At 31.9% G+C, this 16299-nt stretch overlaps 1 protein-coding gene across 1 annotated transcript in view; it reads left to right on the forward strand.

The window, feature by feature from the left end:
- The first annotated feature begins 9368 nt into the window (after positions 1 to 9368).
- The window catches only part of LOC120082966, an 11883-nt gene continuing 4952 nt past the window's right edge, over positions 9369 to 16299 (forward strand). Inside the window, 9 exon segments of the mRNA XM_039038417.1 lie at positions 9369 to 9719; positions 9939 to 10075; positions 10484 to 10618; positions 10927 to 11002; positions 11005 to 11036; positions 11624 to 11640; positions 11642 to 11666; positions 11668 to 11766; positions 11768 to 11908. Coding sequence (XP_038894345.1) covers positions 9518 to 9719; positions 9939 to 10075; positions 10484 to 10618; positions 10927 to 11002; positions 11005 to 11036; positions 11624 to 11640; positions 11642 to 11666; positions 11668 to 11766; positions 11768 to 11908 — 864 coding nt within the window. The 5' untranslated portion in view covers positions 9369 to 9517.

Below are 16299 nucleotides of genomic sequence, written 5' to 3' on the forward strand. Positions count from 1 at the left end.
ACGTTGAAGACGCAGAGTCAAACTGGTGACTCTAGTGTATACCCCTTGATGTCAATCTTGATCCTTGATTCATGATATTACGATTGTCATACCCGTCCATCATTTTCATATATTCATAGATGTAGAAGTACGAGACACATTTATAGGTTGATCCATCATTTTCATATATTTATAGACCTCGATGAAGACAATCCTTGTGGGACACAAGTTTTTTTTAGGAAAAAAAATGTGACAATAAGTAATTGTATTGATATTTTAATTAAAATTGATTTTTTTAATTTCAAAGTAAATTAATTGGAAATTATTAAGAAAAAAAATGACAAATTTGCTAATTCCCTTAAATTATGAGATTAGTTACAATAACAACCTTGAAATTTCATTTTGATATAAATATTATACATCGTTGTATTTAAATTATATTTATTTGAATGTTCTTTTAGTACATATTTATTTGACTGTTAGATTATAAGTTTAGTTCTAAATTTTTAAAGTTTTACCTATTAGAGTGGTTAAGTTTTTAACTTCATGTAGTTTTGGCTATTAGAATAGTTAAGAGAAACGTATCTTTTTGTGTTTATGTAGATTTGAAGCTGATGTGGTTCGATCTCTAGTATTTGATTCTTTGATTTTCTCTTGGTTGAATGTGTACGATAGATGTATAAAAGCGAAACATATGGGTGTTCTTGAAGTTGGAGTCTTGAAATAATGTTCCTACATATGAAAACACATGAGACCATCAAGATTCGTCAATTTCTGTTATCAATTTCAATTTAGGACATGTGTCAGTTTTTAATTAGTCTCAAATTCAATTAATTGTAATTTTGTCGTTAATTTAAGAAATGACGTGGCATTTTGTCATTTGTTCAAAAACTTCTCGTTCAACCATCATTATCTTATTTATCGAACAAAAATGGTTAAATATTTAATCACTAAAAAAATTTTATATAATTATAGTTAGATTCATATTTGTGATTGAAATTAAATTGATTTGAAATCATAAAAGTTAAAATTTCTTGTGTTGGATACTCATATGAAATGATTTCATGTTAAGGAAAACAATTTCATATTAAATTAAAAGGTTAGCCCATGTATTTTTAAGTTTATTTCAATATGTTGTGCTTAAACTTTACAATTTCACACACTGGTTCACTAAATTGAAATTTTGAGGTTAATTATATATATATATATATATGTCTAATACAATGACTAAAATTTTGTAAGAGATCCAAAACATATTATATCCAAAATGGAAAGTTCATGGATATGTTGGACATTTGTATCTTATTAGATATAAAACTAAAATTACGAAACTAATGTGTAGCAAGACTTAACTCTCATCTAGGAACTCTTTTTATTTCCTTTGAATGATATATGATTGACAAGCTAATATCATTTTTTTTTATTTCCTTTGAATGATATGATGATTGACAAGCTAATACCATTTTTTTTTTAGGAAAATTGGAGTGTGGGGTGGAATTTGAGGTTTCATTATGAAAAATGGCAAAACCGCCCAAGAATAAGAATTATGGCAACTCATGTGACATGCACATGGCCAAAAATTTCTAAATGCTTGATTTGCCCTTATCTTGTTCGTTGTTGATGAAACTACAAATGTCAGGTAATTCCAAAATAGAAAACAGGATTGAGGTACATACATGGTAATTGTTGATATTTGTGAAAGACAACTGTCTTCCTAATTTTGTTCAGGTATTAACATAATCTCTATATTTATTATTATTTGAGATTCTATTTGTTGTTTCTCGTGTCAGATTTTTTTTTTAAAATAAAATATCTCTTTGCATCACAATTTGGACGTGAGATCCACGGACAACAACCATATTCTTTTAAATATCTTGAAAACAACTATGCTTTTCTAAATATTTTTTTTAAACTACAATTTTCTTATAAAAAGATCCTTTCTAATTTCTTAACATCCATATATTTTAAAATTTTCACCACATAGCCATATTTTCCAATTTATTTTTAAAATTTTTTAACATACACATATATATGTTAAAAACTTCACTACATACCTATATATAAAAACACAGCATATTATAAAAATAATACTTGTTTTTTGTAAAAAAAAAAATGATTAGTATCTAAGTTTAATTTTTTATTTAAAAATTTACATGAATAAATCTATAAAAGCTTGCAATAATTTTAAATTAATATGATGTAATTTAGATATTATATATTTGTGCATTTAAGGTTGCATATTTATATGAAGGTTAAATTATACTTTTAATTTCTAAACTTTAAAAATTATGATTAATAAATTCTTGAACTTTCAATTTTAATTCTAATGAATCACTAAAACATGCTCACTAGAATTATAAACTTTCAATTTTAAATTTAAGAAATATCAAATATATTAAAAAATATTTAAAAGTTAATCGTTTCCTTGGACAAAAAATGGTTTTTGTCTCTGATTGAACTTGAATTTTTCAAATTTTTGGTTAATGTATAAAAAATTGTCCAATAATATTTATTAGACACTCATTTCAATATAATGTCTTCAATATTTAGTTTTTAATATTTTGAATATGTAAGAGACTTAATGGATGCAAAGTTGATATTTTTGAGAATTTATTAGATAAAAATAAAAATAGAGAGACCTATTTTTTAATTTTTTTTTAAAGCTCAAGGACTATATATAGACATAAATCTAAAAGTAATGTGCAAATTTGTGCACCATTGACTTGAATTCCTGGATCCATCGTCTCTTTTCTACACGATTATTATTTTTATTGTTAAACCAATTGATTTCTAGCACCATTTTGAGTGATGCCTGACTTTCGAGTGAATGTTCTCTGTTTGGTCCTTGAATTGTTAGTAGTGGACGCTTCTTTAATCCATATTTCTTTGTGTTCTTGTTACAAGTCATGAAAGCATAAGAATTGGGACAATGATTTTTATTTATTTTGTTTTATTTATTTATTTTTTTGGGTGTTTTTGGACGTAGAATGTCACATTCATTTGCCTTCAAACTAATCGGGTGTACATAGTCCGAATTGGGCCGATTGGAAGATTTTTGTGGACCAACCCAAAAATTCGGGTTGGCTAATAATGAATCCTATTAGTTCTTTTTTGGAGGGTCAACCCAACCCAAAATTTCCAGGTTGGGCCAGGTTCTGTCTCTTATACACATCTAGATGTGTATAAGAGACAGCCCGAGACCCAACCTGAATTTAATATTTTTAACTCAATCCAACCCAACCCTTACGGTTTGGGTTGAGTAGTCCGGGTTGGTCGGGTTACCAGGTTTTTTGAACAGAGGACAACAACGGACTTTAGAGTAAGGCCTGACTCTAAACCTATCACATAGACTTTCAATAGATTGAACAGTAGTGTGCCCTATGTTAGAGTGCAAACAAAAATGCTACTTCCTTGTTGATCTCGAACTCGAGTTAAGGCGCTAAGGGGGTCGATGGAAGCTACTACAAGCTGAAGAACTTGAGTTTATTCTCTTGAGTTGATGAACACTTGTACAAATAGAATTGAGTAATTTTGAGCCTATACATTGTCGAAATCCAGCAGATCTCCAATACATTCATGTCACTTGATAAATGAAACCATACAATGGGTCCATTTTTCGATTGCGGTGACGTTGGATGGTCAAATTTGATGTGAAAATTCTATGCAATATGTTTGTAAATGAAAAGTCGGATTTGTTGGGAATGTCCTAGAACTCGCAGTTCATAAATTTTGTGTTAAACATTCTATTTATCAATAAAATATTGTTGAGTATAATATTCAATAAAGTTGTTGATTTTTCATTCTATCATGAAAATCCAATAAACATATCCATGACTATAGTATGAATACTTTAGTGACATAAACAGAATCAAATTAATAGTATATAACCTAAATGATATAAGTATATGAATGAAATTGGGTATCTCTTAACACTATTAGATGTGACCCATTTTGTATAGGTAATACAAACGACATGATCCACATATCATTCGTGTAGAGATATGTAAGTGGGGACCTCCTATGCAATGAGTTTGCATATAGACTGAACCACGAAATAGTCACTTTTCTTTATAACGACCGTTTATTATTAAAACTGACTATTTCATACTTAAGTAACCTAGGATAACTTGATCTTAATCATGAGCTAGCTATGAACAGGATTATCTTTTGATTTGCATGGGTGAAAGTAGTCCAACAACACTGCTTTCCATTTTGGGATAAGATCGGATGGATAGCTGGGAACATAACCCTGCAAGATTGAATTCACACTTACCCATTTTGGGTTAGTAGATAGATTGTTCTCTTAAATACTGATTCTAGGTATTGTACAATCGAGGCCTCGCCTTCTCATGATAGAGAAGGACATGATTCATAAGTAGTATTATGAATCATTCATTAGAGGGTCAGTGGGAACTTAAGGAACAAGATGTATTTACAGGGGTAAAACGGTAATTTTGACACAGCTGTAATTACGAACGATCTATGAAGGATCAACTTACTGATTATGGCTTATATGGACAAAAAATATATCTACAGTAAAGAGTCGAGCTATAGTGGTATGTCTTGATAGTTAACGAATAGTTATCAATTCGATTAAAAGAGTTTTGACGAATTACTTACAAATCGTTGGAGCTCTGAACTGTAGGTCCATTAGGTCCCTCTACTAGCTCTTAAATTGGAATAACAAATTGAGTATTGATGTATAAAATTAGGGTTATGAATTTGAAATGTTCAAATTCAATTTTAGGATTTTCGATTGATTGTATATGATACAATTAAAAACGTTTAATTTAATCGAAATTAAAGTAAATTGGAAAACTAATTAATATTTTAATTATGATTTAAATATGAAATTGATTTATTGGTGAAATTGATATTTTATTGATTTAATAAAGATATTAAATTAATATTATTTTGATTAAAAAGTTTAATTAAAAAATTAAAAAATTAATTAAAATTAGTTTTTTTTATTTAAATTAATTATATTTGAATTAATTTTATAAAACTAATTTAAATTACAAAAATAAAATGATTTTTTAAACCATTTTAAGTTAATGGGTTTTTCCATTTTTGGAAAGAAAAAAACCCTACTAACATAGTTAATGGATTATCACCAAATTCTAATGTCATTTTGTGATGATCATCAAGCTGGAGCTGCCCACCATGCAACCCTGTATAATTGCATGAATTCTATTTATATATAGAAGCTCCATGCATGAAGAAAATTAAGTATTCTGAGTTTTACTCGTTGAAGTGAAAACCTGAAAACTCTACACATCTCTCACTTGTTCTTCTTCAATTCAACTTGATTTAAGTGTTTCCATCACACAATCCAACTTGAGCATAGTGGAGAAGATCTCAGTGGTCGTCCTCTTGAAGATTCAAGCTCTATCTTGGTGGATTTCAATTGAATTCGTGGAGGAAATCTTCAAAGGTAATATGTGTTTCAAACCCTCTTATGAGTATCATATGAACCATATGCTTAAAACTTGTCAAATGTGTTTGTCAAGTTTTTCGCCTTCCAAAGAAGTTATTTAAGATTATTTGGATGGATCACGAAGGAGAGGCAAAAGTAGCAAGAAGAACGGGAGGGGGGAAAGATAAAGGAGAGAGAATTGGAAGAGGAAGAGTGAACTCTTTTTAAAATGAACCTATAGATGAAAATTCATAACCAAAAGGATTATTTTTCCATCAAATTTGTATTGGCCAATTGACTTAACTAGGTGCACAAATATTGGAAATTTTCACAAAATGACCCAAATCTAAAAAAACTTTTTTATAAATGACCTATTCCTAAAAACTTATCTATGACTGACTTTTTGCCCATGTGAAATACCAATTTTACCCCCAATTTAAAAAACTCTTCAAACTACTTTACGAATGATCATTTACCCCATTTTTTCGCTTACATCTCTCACTGTGCGATTTTGGCTATCATTTTCTCTCGTTTTTTCCTCTCATTTTCTCTCCTCGTCTCCCATCTTCATCCGAGCGTTTGATCACCTTCGTTTGTACACATTTTTCATCATCGTCGATCTTTGAAAGGTATGTGACTCTTTTACTTGAATGCATGTTGATATTCGTTTAGGGTTCTCGCCGGTCGTTTAAGTTTCACAAAAGTTCACGCCTACCTTTTGTTAAACAATTTCTCAACTTTTGTAAATGATCATGTATTCGTTCTTAATAGATCATTTAGATAATCCTAGGCCAACATTTAGTATTCTTTAAATGATCAGTTAGAGAAACGTAAATGATCGTTTAGATAAAGATGTGCGATGGTTTAGCCTTGTTTACGTGATCGTTTAGTTCTTTGTAATGTGATCGTTTATTGTTTGTTATGCTATTGTTTAGGTATTTGTAATGTAATCGTTTAGTTGCTTGTTATGCGATCGTTTTGATATTTGTAATGCGATTGTTTAGCTATTTGTTACGCTATTGTTTAGTTGTTTGTTATGCGATTGTTTAGTTTTTATTATGCGACCATTTAGTTGTTTTAGGCGATCGTTTACTAATTGTGGTAATGTATACATTTGTTACAGGTTGCTAAGATGACTGTCCCTATTGAGAAATATTTTCCTGCTACGGCTTCTTGCCAAGTCCACAAAACTGCGTCCGTTATTATGAATAAGTTGACAAAAGAGCATATGAGAATGTTTAGGACAACGACCTTTGATCCATTGTTGGACATAGATCTTGTATTTAATGGGCAAACTTTTCACCATTTTCTATTCAGGGAGGTAAAGGATGCGAACTCAAACATTATATCATTCAACATATTGAGGAAGAAGGTAACATTCTCTCAAGGCGATTTTAATTTGATAATTGGGTTGTGGTCAACCAAGAAAATAGTAGAAAGAGAAACAAGCGGTGAAAGGCTGCGACAACTCATTCTTGGACCAAAGGACCCAAATGATAAGAATATTTCTTGCAAGAGCATGGGGAATGCGTTTGAGAAGTTCACTTTTATAAACGATGAGGATGTCATCAAAGTTACATTGGCATTATTCATCGAAACATTGATGATTGGAAAAGACAAGAAAACCCAATTTGATGTGAGGACTTTTGGGATTGTCAATGACCCTAAAGTCTTTAGACATTATGACTGGTCGTCCGTCTTTTTGAAACGTACATTAAATAACATGAAGACTATCATGTGCGAGAAGGAGGCAGATGGGACAAAGAAAGTAGAAAATGCTCATCATGCCTCACATTACTGTATAAAGGCATTTGCACTTGTATTCTAGGTATGTACTTTCATTACCATTTCACTTTAATCTATATGCATATATAACAAAGCTCTCATATTATAGGTTTGGGCTTACGAAATTTTATCCACGTCAAGTAAGTTCATCATCACCAAAGTCAGTAAGGCTGCAATTCCTATAATTCTTAAATAGATTTGTTCTTATGCTCCATCTTATAAATCATCGAGTAAGAATGTGTTTCAGCCCAAAAACGTAAGTAATCGATCACTTATAATTATTAGCATCTATCATAATTTCATGCATTTTGACTTACTCAATCGCTTATGTACAGACTATTGTTTTAATGAGATTTGTACTAAGTGCAAAGGAGATAAGGTACAAGAAAGACCGGTTGGAAGGACTCAATGTTGAAGGAAGAAGGATTAAGGAGGGTAAGGGGCATGATCACTCTCTCGATACCCATAGGTCCTTTGGGGGGCACGATGGGTTCGACCAACATGTTGGGGAGCAAGAACACCCTCCGTCCGATGGACCCCATGTTGGTGAGCAAGATCAATATGTAACTAAGCATCGTGCCATAGAGCCCAGATCACGTAGGCCGGTTTAGACTAACCAGGAAAAGGATAAGAGGGGACATGATGAATCGTCAAATACACAACATAAGTCCTCAAAACATCGCCAGTCCAAATCGCACAAAGTTCTTAGGGAGGAAATTAAAGTAGTTCACAAAGATTTGGCGAACTTGACTACCATGGTCCTTGGAACATGAATGTAAGGTGTTGGGGAAGTATATGGTCTTGAAGATTGTCCATATCCATGGTTAGTATCGAACTATGAAATACATCTGGGTTCATTATTGTGACCAAACCAAGCTTCACTTCGATCTTCTCCCAAGTTACATGGCTCAATACGATTATCCATTAAAGACATGGTGGAAATATTACATGTTGGAATGGTTGCATATCCAAAGTTTTGACTAGTTGGAATGAGTTGATTTGTTGGATTGCACTGCTGGTAAATATTCTCAATGTGTACTCTATGACTTTCACGGGGCGTAACTAATACAAATAATGATATCCGGGATGCATCACTGCCTTCTAAAAAGAAACTAAGATCTTCACCATCGACTATATCGATTGGGGGAGTCGGGACCAATAGACTATAGCAATATTTTGTGTGTATATCAAACATATCTAGATCGATATTCAGCCGTTGGTGCATAATATTCACTAATTCACTGATTATTATATTATTTATGACCTTCATATCTTTCATATGACCTTCAACATAATTGCTTCTCAACTGGTCCCATTCCCCACCAAATCGTACGAAGATGCGAAATAGCGTCATTGATTGCAATCGGATTAGCAAATTTTAAGCAATATCCAATCAAATTTTAAGAAATCACCTAGTAATTGATAAGTGATCACCCAACTATTTCTAAGTATTCGCTTAGAATTGTATATGTGATCACATATATACTACTAAACGATCGTTCAATATTATATACACGATCGTTTATATAATACTATATGGTCGTGAAGTAGTATATAAAAGATCATTTATATAAGACTAGATGATCGTTTAAATGTTATATAAACGATCGTTCATATAGTACTAAACGATCGGTTATATAATACTAAACGATCGTTTATATAATACTAAATGGGCATTTTATATTGTAATGAACGATCGTCTATATGTTGCTATATGATCGCTCATTCAATATTAAACGATTTGAATGACAAGATATACGGTAGAATATCACTTTCATTCTTTTCGTTTCTAGATCTGACAAACGAATCTTGATCTATACCCAAAGACACAATGAAATGAACAAAGATGAAAGCGATCGACAATGAGGATGTTGTACTGAAACTCTGAGAGATCAATGGGAGAATTTAGTGGTGGGTTCGACGGAAAATGAATAACTGAGAGTGACCTTCCATTCTTGATATCAATGTCATTTAATATTATTGGTATAATATTAGTTGGGAATAAATACGTTGGTGGAATGTTAGTGTTGTATTGAATACATATTAAATGAAAGTTGAAGAAATCGTTGAAGAAAGAAGAAATGTGGCATAGTTTGAAGAGTTTTTTAAATTGGGAATAAAATTGATATTTTATTTGGATAAAAAATCAATCATAGATAAATTTTTAGAAAAGATCATCCATAGAAAAGTTTTCCTTCTGATAATTAAACCTTTTTACTTTTAACAGCTAAAATATCCGAAAGATGGCGAAACGCCGGTGAACCGCCATTTTCCCTTCTGCGTGCGTTCTCGCTCGTCACTCCGGTGCTCCCCATTTTCGGCCACGCCGATCTGAAGATGATGCAGAGAACTTCACCGCTATGTTCTTCTTCCTCTTTTTCTCATTCTTTTCCAAATATATCCATTCTTAATCGATACACTGAGCTTTTCCGAAAACGTCTCCCTCTTACTTGCAAGGGTTCGGCTTCCTCGATTCTTCAGGTGTCCTTGTACCATCTTCACACCTTCGTACTTTCGCAGCCTTCTCGCCGTAGAGTTGGTAAGTTCTTCCAGTTTGGTTATTCTAATTTATCTCGTTTAAGTTATGGCTGATGGAACGCCTCTGTTTTGGTGTTATATGTGGCCTTTTTTTGGAAACGCAATTTGAAATCAACTGGATTTTGTTGGTGTTTTTTAATGATTTGAAGGGAATGTGTCGTTCTTTTGAGTTGATGTGGGTAATTTAAATGTGAAATGATAATTTGTTTTGGCATTTCAGCTACTTCTGAGATTTTAGAATCTGTGGAAGCTCCGTTAGGATTTGTTGAAATTGGTTACATATCCAATGTTCATGGGACTGAAGGGGAAGTCCGAGTAAAACCTACTACTGATTTTCCTGAACTGCGATTCTCCACGGTAAACCAATGGCAATAATTCTCGAAAGAACCTGTGCATTTATACATCATTGTAGGAATGAGCTACTCCTTGCATATTGAAATGAAATTGAAACTCTTACAGTATATGCCTTGTGCCCCCAATTCTTTGCAGAAGAAGAAGATAAAAAAAGAAAACCCCTCCAATGCAGTGCTATAATTTTCACACACATATATATAGTGTGGGGGGAGGTGTTATTATTAAGGGAATTACATCCTATCAAGTCTTTATACGATACAAATACTCAAACCTTGAGTGTGTCTGTCATCCTAGCCCCTCTCTCTCTCTCTCTCTCTCTCTCTCTTTTTTTTTCTTTTTTTCTCCCTCTTTTTCAAGAACATCCTAGTCCCTTTAAATCAATAGCGACTGCTACTTACCCCTTTTCTTTAGCCTGGCACAAGATGGTTGAAGCAGCAAGTTTCAGGTAGGGAAGAAATCCGAGAAGTTGACCTGGAAGATGGTAGGGAACACCCTGGTCGAAAGAGTTGGATATTGAAGTTTGTAGGAATTGATACTGCGGAACAGGTGACCTGTTTCCTTTTTGTGTATGACTAATCATGTTTCTATCTGAAAATTGTGTCTTTATTCTCATTAGTATTTCATGTAGCTGTTTAATGTATAGAAGCTATGAGTTTATAATTATTGATTTCTTTTCTCTCTCTCTCTCTCTCTCTCTTTTTTTACGCACATTTACTAGTTAAACAAAAAAGAAAAAAGGCAACCATCCAAGTTAGCCCGGCAGATATTACTATTTTCACTGATATTGTTATAGAGTCAAAAATAACTATTTTGAACTAAAATGTGTCAGTATCTTGATTTCATAATCTATTCAGGCCAAGCAACTCATTGGATCAACTCTCCTAGTGAGAGAAGACGACCGACCACAGTTGGAAGAAGGTGAATTTTATTCCCTGATCTTGTTGGCATGAGTGTTATTCTGAAGGTATGCAAATGTTTTTGCATGTACAAGTTGTCTCTCAAACACGTTAATTTTATTCGACTTCCAATTATAATATTATTTTTGTTATTAGGAAACCCCCATGCACCTCTTTAGGGAAGTAATCTGATTTGTTGAAGTATTCAGTTATTCAATTTTTGCATGTACAAGTTGTCTCTCAAACACGTTAATTTTCTTATTTTGACTTCCAATGATAATATTATTTTTGTTAATTAGGAAACCCCCCATGCACCTCTTTAGGGAAGTAATCTGATTTGCTGAAGTATTCGGTTATTCAATTTTTGGTCTGCTTGTGGAGATTTGTTGCTATCTGTAGAATGAGGACAGATTTGATGCAGCTCATTGTTTGTTGACAAATTATGGATGATTGCTTCTTGAGGAACTATATTTTGTGTAGAACTTTCCTGCACTACCTACTTTTCAATTGAGCTTTTGCACTATTTATAAATTAAATTTTTCTTTATTTGATGTTTATATTGTTTTATCCCTTCATAAAATATGTTATATATCTCTTTTTCTTTCTTTGGTTGCCTTTGATTGCTTGTGATACTAATTGCATACAAACCTTTCAGGAAACTGGTCAGTCTCTGAACTGTTGTTAATGTATTTGATAGTGGGAGGGGCAGATCTTTTACATGTCATGCTTAAGTTGTCTGAAGATATTTATTGATGCTACTGGAAATCCAACCTCAATTGAAACTGGAGTATCTGGTCGCTCTCGTTTGGATACCTTTGTCGAAGCAATTGTTCCTATTGTTGATCTCCAAAGACGAGAAATGAAAATTACACCTCCAAAAGGGCTTCTGGAATTAAATTTGCATTCTGATGAGAGATCGAAGAAAGAACGACGCCAACTTGTGAGGCATATTTTTATGTTCATGCTTTATATATAAATGAAGTAATGATGCCAACTTATTTTTAAGTGATGAATGCCCTGATGAAAGGTCTCGATATTATTCAGGCATTTGAACTTCATGTTCCATAGTTGCTTCATTATATAATTTTTGTTGCAATTTGTGTATTTTATGACAGAAATATGAATTCTGCTTACTCTTTTTTCCCTTTCTTTTCAGCCTTCTTTTGCTTGCATTTTTAAGTTCTTTTTTCCTATCTTGACGCTTGGTCTGGTAACCTCGATATTTCATTGTAGGAATGGAAAGAAGGAAAAAGTTCCAAAAACGCTCGTAGCTGCAAAAAAGAAGCTGTCTGAAATGGAACAGAAGCACATTTTTTAATGGTTTCAAATTTGGAGAAAAAGCACAGGGAAGGTTACTTGCGATCAGATAGTTGGAGTGAATTCCAAGTTGCTTCAAAAAAAGCTTTACAAGATATTGCGATTCCTACAAGAAGGTGTAGCTCAATTTTGAGTTAGATGTAGTTTGTACTCTTTTTATAAGTTTTGTTTCTCCAATGGTGTCTTTTTAATTTGAACTAGAAATATATAGTTTGTCTCCATCTTTCCGTACGTTTTTGGTTTCTGCATATCCTGATGGAACTTTTAAGTGCTAGTTTATGCCTTCAGAATATCCTTGAACCTGTACATAACCAATTGCCGGGCAGGTGCTAAGTCATTGGTTTTTTTATATAATTTTAAGTTGGCAATCCTACCATTGCAATGTTACAAATGTTTCTTCACTTTTCATTTCTCTTTTGAAAGATATCGTTGTGATTAGTTAAAATTGACTAATTGAGTAATCTCCTTCAGTTAAAATTTACTTTACAATCGGTTTTTCTAATGAAGTTTAAAGGTCAAGATATTTTAACTTTCTCGTTGTCTGATTTGATAGTTTCCTTTAAGTCAATGAGTTCATGTGTGGTTAAATCCTTTTGACTACTTTCCATGCACTGACCTTGTATTGTCAATTGACCACTTGAATCAGGTTGACTGTTGACGAGCTATTCAATGCCTCTAATTGGAAAATGTACAAAATACTTTGAGGATATTAGATAGATGTGTAATTTTCTGGTGCAAATGAAAAGGAACTTGGTACACATGCCAATTTGCAGAAAAGGGACTCAGTCTCATATCTTCTGGAAAAACTGCCGTTTGTTTTAGTTGTTAATGATGAGGGATGGTACTCCGACCTTGATATAGTTTGTGATATTGATGAGCATCCAACATCTTCTTCCCTTCCTGATCTACTTTGTGATGATAGAAGGTTTGCAAAGGTTTGTATTTTATTTATTTTTTTATTGGCCCTTTATTTTGATGGATTAGTGTAGGAATGAAATAATAAGTTTGTTCGCTGTGATTCAACGTGCATTAGTTATGGAATCCACTTGTCATCACTAGAGTTTTAAACAATCGTTCTTGCATGTGGTAAGAAATGCTTTGCGAAGATCAGGCTTTTTCGGTTCTCTGTCTACTTTTACATTTTACTTGTTGAAACGAAGTTTATTAGATTACTTGGAAATAAATGTCTAAAGCACGTAATTTACTAAGATTTTCTCTGCTGGTATGACAATATAGGTTGGTTGCTTATGGCTTCTAGGTATTTTTATTCATTAATGTGGGAAGGGTATTACTTGGATTTGCACTGAATTCTACTAAGATAAATATTGAAATCTTAATGAGCATGAATCTTTGAGAACATTTTTCTGACTTAAACATGTATTCTGCTCAGATTGAAGACCGAGCATACGTGCTCTGATTTTTGGTATGCTCAGCTTCCACAATTCATTCAATTGAAAAGCTTTTGTGGATAATGATTACTTTGCCTTCGATTCTGAAAAGGTTGGTGAGCAGTCTTTAAGTGAAGTTCTATTTCCATTATTTCATAATCGTAACATATTATATGTATTCTTTTCTTTTTATGGTAAGAGACGGGTTTACAATATAAAAACCATTTAAGAGAAAATGAATATGTGAAAAGCAAGTTTGGAAGTGAGTTTGAAAATAACTCACATATGATTAAAAATAAAATTGTAATTGTTTGAAGACTGTGTCTAAAAGTATAAAATTGAACATTAAATTTTAATTTGAAATGATTAAGGACATGATGGAGAGTAATTTTGAATATGAAAAAAGTGATTTAATCAATTCAAAATTACTCCAAACATGTCTAAAATCATCTTTCACTAGTTTAACAGCTGTCATTAATCAATGAGATTAACTCACGAGCGGATCCATTTGGGGGTGCTTTAAGGCTTAAGCTATAGCAATCGTAATGAGTCATCAACAATTTTCTTGCTTAATTACTTGGAATCAATTTTCCAGATCTGGTTTTTGGAAGAAGAGAGACTTCCAGTTGTTAGCAACGTGGTTGACGAACAAAAGAAATACAGATTTTGATGAAATCACCATGGGAAATTCTACAATCCCCAGTTGGTTCTGGAGGAGTCGTCAACTTGCTTTCATCTCCCAATGTCCTGGAACGTCTCACTGAACTTGGATGGAGTATGTCGAGGTAAGAAATGTTATCAATGTTATATTGCAACGGTTTATCATCTTGAGTTGCTTGTCCATTGAGTTGACAATGTACCTTCTTACAGATATGCAGCAGCAGCCATACAAGTGCTGGGATGAACACTCTACTTCTTGATATATTGCATCCTGCAATGCTAATATCGGGGTTCAGCTCCATAAAAGTGACAGTGACTTCGAGAAAAGCTTTGACTTGATATTCTCAATGAACTTCATAAAGAAATTGACGAAGCAAATTGATAAGGCCTAAGTTCTATGCCATCCCCAAATCAAATGCACATGTTGAGAAGGTTGACAAAGAGTGGGTCGAGGTTAGCCCTTCCTCTCCTAACTCATTCCAACTTTGTTCTTCAATCTTTAGTGGTTAGATGAGTGTTCTTTTGACGAAATCTGTATGATGGAAATTGCTTAATAGATCGTTCTTCTCTTTTATATAATTGAAGGTTAAATTATACCAAATGTTTCGAACTTTAGGGGTAGGGGTTTGGTTTCCATTATATCATAGATTTTGAAAAGTTTCTTTTTTATATACTTTAACTTTTGAATTGTTTTAAAAGACCGTCTTTGGATTTTTTTTTTTTGTTAAAATTGACCCAAAAAATTGGAGGGGACATCATTTATGTTAATTGACAAGGTAACTAATGTGTGCAAATTCATTATGTAAATAATTTTATCGATATATTTTAAATTAAATCAAGGATGGAAATCAAGTTATCACGGCGATGTATGGTTGAAATTTTGCTAAATTCGAGTTACCGATAGAGATATAGGAGGGTAATATCTTTTTTCTCAAATATTCATGAAGAATCGGCAATATTGTCGATATATCGTTTAATGGATATATTGTTGATGTCTTTACAAAATGTGGAAATACTGCCATAATATTGTGAATATACCGCCAAATATTGTGGATATATTGTCCAATATCGCTAGATCTTGTTTTTTCTTTTCATTTTTTTTTTCCAATTTTTAGCCTTCTCATTTTCTAACTTTTTTCATTTTCAAATTCAACTTTTCCAGCCTCATCTTCAATCCAAAATCTTCTTTTCCAGAATTTGAAAAAAAATAATGATAATAAATAATAAAAACTATATATTCATCTAAACTTTTTGAATTTATTTGGATTTTACTTCTGTTTCTATCTAAAACTTTCATTTTCAGAAATAAAATTTGAGAAGAAAAATAAACTCAGGTATTTTATAAAGGAAATTTTTTAGAAATAGAAAATTTTAAAAAATATTTGTACTTTACAGCAAAAAATCTAAAAGTGATTTGTACTATTTATAGCTTTTTCTATAAAATGTAAATTTTTTTAAATATTTTTTATATTTAAAAAGGTCTCATTTTAGAATGCATTTGGAATATATTTTCAAGTGTTTGATTTAAAAAATAAGTCATTTTAGAAAAAATTGAAGTGTTTGACAACCACTCAAAATTGTTTTCGAAGAGTATTTTTAACAATTTTTTTGAAAAACATTTCTTTGTCAATCCAAACGGATTTTTATGCTTTAATCTTATTTGAACTTTTTTTCTATGAATTTTTATTTCATTTCACTCAAAGATAAAAATATCATTATCAATATAAATAATGGTGATTCAGATTTACAGATATCCGATATATATTTTCAAGAAAAATTATAGATATCATGAAAATTTAATAAAAATATTGTACAATTTTTAATGAAATTTTAGGACAAGCTTTTTTAATTAATAAACTACAACTTTAACTATATAAATCAATAATTAAAAGTCAAATTCATCAATAATGAAGTGATAGATAATAGTGACGTCCGGAAAATAAATGTCCTGGATAAAGTTCTAGTT

This window comes from Benincasa hispida, chromosome 8 (genome assembly GCF_009727055.1).
Source record: "Benincasa hispida cultivar B227 chromosome 8, ASM972705v1, whole genome shotgun sequence".
Lineage (NCBI taxonomy): Eukaryota > Viridiplantae > Streptophyta > Magnoliopsida > Cucurbitales > Cucurbitaceae > Benincasa > Benincasa hispida.